General features: G+C 48.6%; 1 protein-coding gene across 1 annotated transcript; it reads left to right on the top strand.

The window, feature by feature from the left end:
- The first annotated feature begins 232 nt into the window (after positions 1–232).
- Positions 233–1,646, top strand: RETN (resistin). Its single transcript, XM_010828288.1, has 4 exons — positions 233–388; positions 552–679; positions 1,019–1,096; positions 1,396–1,646. Exons 2-4 carry the CDS (start codon positions 562–564, stop codon positions 1,527–1,529), a joined length of 330 nt encoding a protein of 109 aa, XP_010826590.1. The 5' UTR covers positions 233–388; positions 552–561; the 3' UTR covers positions 1,530–1,646.
- Positions 1,647–8,555: the final 6,909 nt, after the last annotated feature.

Here is an 8,555-nt window from a genome sequence, read left to right as displayed (position 1 = left end):
CGATTGGACCACCAGGGAAGCCCAGCATGCAGTTCTTACACAAGGACATGGCTCTGGTCACGTGTGTGCCCTCCCACCACTCCACATAAGCTGGTTTCTCTCTCTGCTCTTCTGACTATGGTTATTCCACCAGGTACTATCTTCCGGACCAGCCCACAGCCTAGATAAGGGCAGGGAAGGCTCTGGTAGGCGGAGTCTGTGGCATTACTAGGTCCCTGGACTCTACCCCGGGGGCTTCCTCTTAGCCCCGGATGTGGAAAGGGAGGCCCAGGATGCCAAGGGTCTTAGCCAAGACAGGAAGCTGTACAGCCGGCAGCCTTAAAGAGGGAGCGGAGGCAGGGGCACGGAATTAGTGTTCAAAATTTGGCCTGCTGAGTCCACAGAGAGGGTAAGTGACAGCTGCTCCTGCCTGTAGGGGCAAAGCTGGGTCTCCAGCCCCATCCTCAGTTGAGACCCACAGCTCCCAATTCCACATGCTCTGTGGGTCTGAGCTTCCCCAGGATGGGGAGGGGTAGACCCAGCTGGGGGTTTCTTGGTTTTTTTTCTTGCAGCATCCGCAGGATGAAGGCTCTCTCCTTCCTCTTCATCCCAGTCCTGGGGCTGCTGGTGTGTGGCCAGTCGCTGTGCCCCATAGATAAAGCCATCAGTGAGAAGATCCAGGAGGTCACCACCTCCCTAGGTGAGAACCCTCCCATCCAACCTCAGCCAGGCCCTCAGGGGCCCCTCTGATTCCTGACATGGAGTGAACATCAGGCCAGCCCCAACCCCAACCAAATCTCAACCCCAAACCCAACCCAACGCCAATCTCCCTCTAACTACAGCTCAAAACCCTCCTCCCTCAAAAACGCCCACTCAGGACAGAATCCTTGGAGGTGGGGAGTTCCCCACCTACTGGGCCTTCCCCAGGGGCGTTTTCTTGACCCTCTGCCCATCTCCAAACCACCAGGGCCTAGGCAGCATGAGAAGGGGGTTGGGGCAGCTTGGTCTCACAGTTACTTTGCATCACCCCTTCCCGCAGTTCCTGGGGCAGTAAGGATCATTGGCCTGGACTGCCGGAGTGTCACCTCTAGGGGGTCCCTGGTCACCTGCCCTTCAGGTAGGTACAGAACTCCGTTGTCCAGTCTCCCGGCTCTATTCTCAGCACCCCATACCCCCCTCCACTGTGTTTAGGTTCCATTTCTCTAGAACCACGGAGTCCCAGCCTCTAATTCCTTAATATCCTGGTCTGCACTCCCGGCCTTGTCCCTTCCCCCAACTCCCAGGCCCCATTTCCTCAGGACACTGGTGTCCAGGCCCCCAGCATCCCTGCCACCCACGCTGCCAGCCCCCTGTAAGCCCAAACTCAAAGCTTCTGGCTCGGGGTCCAAGCTCTCTCCTCCTTGCTCCCCCTCGCAGGCTTCGCCGTCACTGGCTGCACGTGTGGCTCCGCCTGTGGCTCGTGGGACGTACGTGCTGAGACCACGTGCCACTGCCAGTGCGCAGGCATGGACTGGACTGGAGCTCGCTGCTGCCGCCTGCATATCCAGTAGCCTAAGACTGCGCTTGCGCGGTGCAGGTCTGGGGGGCGTGGCCAGGCATTTGGGGGCGGGTCATATCTCTGAGGGGCCGGGCCAGGCCCCGGCTGGAAATAAACCTCTTTGAGATGATGGGGAGGGCCCGGGCCCTGAGCTGTGTCTTCTGTGGGGTGTGGGTGACTGAGCTGGCGTCTCCAAAAAGAGCAAGGTGCATCAGCACCGGAGAGGGTGGGGGAGCAACCGCAACTTTTCTTCTCCCCGTTCCGCCCTCCTCCCTTGTTGTCCGCAACTTCTATTTTTGAAAATGGGGCCCTAACTTCCTTTAATGACATCCACACTCAAGGCTCATGGTCTTCATCAAAGGAGAAGACAGTGTTAGACTATTTTTGTGGGGGGCCTCTCTGCACGGCATGTGGGATCTTAGTTCCCTGACTAACCAGTTATGGAACCCGTGCCTTTTGCAGTGGAAGCTGGGGAGTCTTAACCACTGGACCGTCAGGGAAGTCCCGTAGTATTACCTTTGAGGCCACCTTGACGGCCACACGAGGGTCCTAGGCCTCCTGGGAAGTTGCTGGGTTATTCTCCCCCACAATGATGCCTCTTTGGGGATCTGGGTCTGGACAGGACAGGAACCACCCCACCCCCACCAACCCCTACCCCACATATGCTCCAGAGCCTCAAGTCATGAGCAGCCTCAGGGTCAGGGTGCATCCCTATTCATCGCTGTACCCAGAGACCTGAGCTCCATCCCTCACTCCCCACCTGCAACAGGGACATTCGTTCCTATTCCTCATGAACATTCAAATGTGACAACACTGGTAGGGGACTTGTTGGCTCTTTGGTATATCCTGCTTAGAAGAGAGAATGGCACATTGAAGGTGTTCAGGAAATGTCCATTGAATAAATAACCAGACACACAGGTGAATACACCACCTAGGTACACATGCTACACCTATATACACAGTGACACATGCCTTGTGCACACAAAATACACAACCCAGTTACCACGGTCACACAAGGATGCCACGCCCTATAGACACACACATGCCAACTGTGGGGAGGGAACTAGGGACACAGGAACTCTTGTGTGCCTTGGATGGACTCTCGTGCTTTCAACATCAAGTCCCCATCCCAGCCTGGATGACGTTGGTCTCAGTCTGGAGTCAATGCCCCAGAAGAGAAATACTCAGCACCACTGGGGGCACAAATCCAGGTGATTCAAGGTCCAGTTTCCTGAGAACCCTAACCCAGGAGTCTTAAAATCCAGTCCCTGAGAGATGCAGACAGAGACTTCAGAACACTTGGTGCCCAGGTTTAAGAGGGACCCCAGACTTAAAGAGCACAGTCCCCAGCAGCACACTCCAGAGGCTGAAGAATGCGTGACAGGGTGGGTTTCTGGTTTTCAGGATGATTTAGACTTTTCCCACTGACAACCACCCCCCATGGTGGTACACCACCCCACCCCCACTGGTTGCAATGATCAAGAACTGAGATCACGAACACTCCTGGTGCCCATGGAATCCACTACATGCCAATCCAGGGATTCCCCTCCTAGGTCCTCCCCCTTAAAACACTTTGGCCTTGGGTTGGAGTGGGATCACAGAGTCAGAAATGTGTTAAGGACCAGAGAGGGCAAGCATAGTTCCTTGCCCATCCTGCCCCTCACTGTCCCCAGACTCTCATGTGAATGCCTCTGTCTTTAAGACCTACAATTGTCCCCTTGTATCTGGACCCCAAGAAGGGCCTCTTTTGAGCTCTCAGTTCCAACACAGTCTTCCTCCTGTCCCAGAGTGTAGACTTCAAAAGTCTCTTTCCTCATTTGCTAACTGCCCAGCCCCCTGTGAGAGTTGAACTTTGGTGCTGGAGAATATTCTTGAGAGTCCCTTGGACAGCAAGGATCTCAAACCAATCAATCCTAAAGGAAATCAACCCTGAATATTCATTGGAAGGACTGATGCTGAAGCTGAAGCTCCAATCCTTTGGCCTCCTGATGTGAAGAACTAACTCATTAGAAAAGACCCTGATGCCAGGAAAGATTGAGGGCAGGAGGAGAAGGGGGCGAAAGAGGATGAGATTGTTGGATGGCATCATGGACTCAATGGATATGAGTTTAAGCAAACTCCCAGAGATAGGGAAGGACAGGGAAGCCTGGCATGCTGCAGTCCCTGGGGTTGCAGAGTCGGCCACGACTGAGTGACTGAACAACAGCCCCCTATAGTAGCCAAGATTGTTGGTTGCCAGCCCCCCAGACCCCACCTCAATCTGCTGCTACTGCTAAGTCACTTCAGTTGTGTCTGACTCTGTGTGACCCCATAGATGGCAGCCCACCAGGCTCCCCCGTCCCTGGGATTCTCCAGGCAAGAACACTGGAGTGGGTTGCCATTTCCTTCTCCAGTGCATGAAAGTGAAAAGTGAAAGTGAAGTCGCTCAGTCATGTCCGACTCCTAGGGACCCCATGGACTGCAGCCCACCAGGCTCCTCTGTCTATGGGATTTGCCGGGCAAGAGTACTGGGGTGGGTTGCCATTGCCTTCTCCCATATTTATTATATCATATCATAATATATATTTATGATATATAAATATATATTTATATACCATAAATATATTATACATTATACATTTATTAATAGTTTAAAATCTCTTCAGTTTTTCTGTAAGAAAAACTTTTCATAAGAGGAGGTTAATGTTTAGTAATTAATGTTTTAAAATCTTATTTTATTTAGAAATGACCTAGCTATTTAACAAACTTTTATTATTTAGTTTAGTACAACTCTAGAAATTTAAGTTATTCCAATCCTAAGAGATTATTTTAGATTATAATAACAGATTATAATAATATTCTATTAAAATATAATTATTTTTAATAGAGTTTATCTAAAAGTTTTTATCATATATATATATATATATATATATATCTCGAGGTAAAATGAAAGACATTTTCTGGATTACCTAAATGAGAGGCTCGGGTTCAGAACAACAGACTCAGGAATGACTGAATCCAGGGTTTCAGACAATGTCTCCGGGACTCGACTCCTTGTCATGTCTGCTTTCCTTACTCTTGACCTCACTTTTAGGCAAGTTCTTCCCTGCCGAGGCTCCAGGCTTATATCCCGGCAGTCTGACAGAAGTGGGAAAGAGAGAATGCCCCTTCACCTGGTTAACCCAACAAAAGCCCCAGGCCTGGGTTTCATTGGTTGAGTCTGGCTCCTTTGCCCACCCGCTCTGCGCCACATCTTGGTCTTTGATTGGCTGGACCTAGATCATTATTTAAAGAAAATTCAGACTGTTGCCCCATGAAAGCATCGGGTCAGCCAACCCCATGGAGTCCTCTTAGGCCACCATGACACCGTTGCTTGTGGGTCTTCAGTTCTGGGGCTACCTTTTTCTCCAAGTCCAGAGGGCTGTACCCTGGTTTTGGCCTCATTTTAGTCAGGGAAATGTGCAATGCTGCAGACCCGCCCCCTATGCCTGTCCATCAGAGCAGAGTCAGTTCCCCATTGGTCCATCTTTTTTCAGCTATTGTATCATCAGTGGAGGTGAGGCCACGTCTCTCAACGACTGACTTCTTTGTAAGAGGAGATAGAAGAGCTGGCATCTAATTATTGTTAAACTGATCTTCCTTGAGCAGACAAGACCGGCAGTAATTTATTTGTTTATTTATACTGCACTGTGTGGCATGTGGGATTTTAGTTCACCAACTAGGGATCTACTACAGCCCCTGCAGTGGAAGGTCAGAGTCTTAATCACTTGACTGTGAGGAAGTCCCAAGATTGGTAATACTTCAGGAAAGAGAACATTGTCCTCACCAGCCAGTTCTTGGGGGTAATTCCAAACTTGCATGCATGCTAAGTCACTTCAATTTTGTCCTACTCTTTGTGACCCTGTGGACTGTAGCCTGCCACGCTCCTCTGTCCATGGGATTCTCCAGGCAAGAGTACTGAAATGGGTTGCCATGCCCTTCTCCAGGGGATCTTCCTGACCCAGGGGTTGAACACGTGTGTCTTACATCTCCTATGTTAGCAAGCAGGTTCTTTACCACAAGCGCCACCTGGGAAGCCCAAAGTTACTTAAAATTTAATCACATATTTTAAACCTAAAACATACTCACTTCTCACACATAGAAAGTTTTAATCTAATTTTTTCCAAAGGGAGTGTAACAGAGTGGGACCCTATGGGCCTTCCCAGGACAGACGCCACCTCCCCCCATGTCCTCTGCTTGTCTCTTGTCTACAGAAAAATTTTATCCAAGAATAAATTTAATCAAAGAAAATTTAAAAGTGCAGAAACAAAGAAAAATGATCAAACAGAATAAAATAATAATAAACCATTAAACTAAGTCAAGGACATTTAGTCCCTCCTCAAGGGCTATAGATAATACTGTGTCATATGCTTGGAGCTGTTTCGCGGATACCAAACCCCCCAGGTGGGGGGAACTAACTACATGATGACCAGACTGTAGCCATGACATAAGCTGCCACATCTTACACAATTTCAAGAACTGGCCTCAAGGAAATGGGAACAATCCAACCCTGGAACTGAAGATTAAGTGCACTTAAAACAATCAAGATGACACTGATCAGACCACTGCATAAGCAACTTCAGGATGATTGTCAGAGCTGAGGTACTGTTTCTGTACACAGCCCCCTCCCTCCACCTATACACTCCTAAAATTCCCCTTAAAGCTCTTGCCCCCTGATCAACAGCTGGGAGATGACTTTTGGACATGCCATATGTACACATGAGCAGACGTGCAACTGGAAGTATTCAGGTATCTACACACACACACACACACACACACACACACACACAAAATGGAATATTACTCAGCCATCAAAAAGGATAAAGTTCTGCCATTTGCAGCAACATGGATGGACTCAGAGGGTATTATGCTTAGTGTGGGATTCCCAGGTGGCTCAGTGGGTAAAGTATCCACCCACAGTGCAGGAGACATGGGTTTGATCCCTGGATCAGGAAGATCCCCTGGAAGAAGGCATGGCAACCCTCTCCAGTATTCTTGCCTGGAGAATCCCGTGGATAGAGGAGCTTGGTGTGCTACAATCCATAGGGACACAAAGAATAGGACATGGCTGAAGCACCTGAGCAGGTACACAGGCACATGCTTAGTGAAGTAACTCAGATAGAGATACAAATAGTTGTATGTCATGTTAGTGTATGTTATCACTTGTGTGTGGAATCTAAAAACAATTTTTAAAGGAATGTACGTAACCAAATGGATACAGATTCACGGACAGGACAAACTAGTGGTTACCGGTGGAGAGAGGCAAGAGAAGAAGGGCAATATAAGGGCAAGAGATTAAGAGATACAAACTAATATGTATATAGTAGATTAGCAACAAGGATATATTTTACAGTACACAGAAATATATCCATTATTTTGTAATAACTTTAAATGGAGTATAATCTACAAAAATATTGAACCACTATGCTATACACCTGGAGCTAACATAATATTATAAGTCAACTACATTTCAATTTTTAAGAACCCTGCTGGGGACTTCCCTGGTGGTCCAATGGTTAAGACTCTGTGCTCCCAATGCAGGGAGCATGGGTTTTTATCCCCGGTCAGGAACTAAGATCTAGGTCAGTGCAGCCAAAAAAAAAAAAGGAGGAAAAAATATCTGCCAAAAACCCACATGTGTTTCACATCATATTTACTTCTAACAGAAGGCAAGTGCTCTAGACTGAAAGAGAAAATTCCTTGTATACTTAGCCTCATTTTAATCCCCAGTTTTCAAGGTCAGATAGACACAAGGAAAGCTTTAAAGATACCTAGACAGAGTGGAGACAGTGTGCACACATGAATATATATAAGCATGCAAATGACCACGCCATATGTACACACGTACAGATGTGCAATTGGGGGTATTCAGAAGTGTGAGTGTGCAAGTGTGTGTGTGGGTCTGGGTAGGTGAGCTGATGTGTGGATGAGTGTGAATGTGTTTCTGAGTGTTCCTTTGCCGGGGGTCTCCAGGTGGAAGGGGAACTGCTTCTGGGTTAGGTCAAGGTGACATCTGGCCTCAGTCCCAGATGTGGGAGTGGACTTCCAGTGGTTAGCCCTATTGCCTCATATCCATTCTTCTCCAAAGGGCCTTGGAGAAGTAGAACTTCTCTGGGTGGAGCTAAGGGGGGGAACTAGGGCAGAGGGAAGGTAGGTGTGGGGACCTAGGGATCTTGCCCCCAAAGGTGGGGTGCCATAGTATCTCCCATGAGAGCAAGAGATGGGAGGACGAGGTTCATCCAGGTGGACACACATACACACACACGGAGAGCTTCCTGTAAAGTTCCTGACTATCCTATTTTCAAAATTATTTTTATTGAATGTAATTGACCCATGACTTTGTGTAAGTTTACGGTGTACGATATGTTGACTTGATACATTTTTCGATTGCAATATGACGATCCCCATGGAACTCAGGTCTCCTGCATTGCAGGCAGAATCTTTGTCATCTGATCTACCAACAGGGCGTTAGTTAACACCTCTACCACAAATTGCTGACCATCTTGTTTCTGGGTCTGTGTGAATCTCTTCTTGTCCCTCCTGAGATCTCTGGTCTCCTAAGACTCTTTTTTTTTTTTTTAAGCTGTGACTGTTCTTTTTATAAAACAAGATCTTCTTTTTAAAACATGTTCTTTTTGGCTGCACTGGGTCTTTGTTGCTGTGCATGTTCTCTGATTGGTGAGTGGCGGCTGCTCTCCAGTTGCGGTGGGAGAGCTTCTCATAGCGGCCGCTTCTCTTGTGGTCTCCAGTAGTTGTGGCTCCTGGGCTCTAGAGCACAGGCTCAATAGTTGTGGTGCAGGGGCTTAACTGCCAGATCTTCCCAGATCAGGGATCCAACCTGTGTCTCCTGCATTGGCAGGTGGATGCCTAAGACTCCTGTTGAGCCGGGGTTGGGGTGAGGATGCCCCAAGGGTGGGGGGTTCCTGGATCCCTGAAAGCAGGAAGCCTACATTTTCCTTCCTCTCCTCTACCTCAACGCAGAGATTTCCTCATCTCCCCAGACACTTTCCTGTGGGTGGGG

This window comes from Bison bison, unplaced genomic scaffold, assembly GCF_000754665.1.
Source record: "Bison bison bison isolate TAMUID 2011002044 unplaced genomic scaffold, Bison_UMD1.0 scf7180017864492, whole genome shotgun sequence".
Taxonomy (NCBI): Eukaryota; Metazoa; Chordata; class Mammalia; order Artiodactyla; family Bovidae; genus Bison; species Bison bison.
This window is presented reverse-complemented; position numbering and strand designations above follow the sequence as displayed.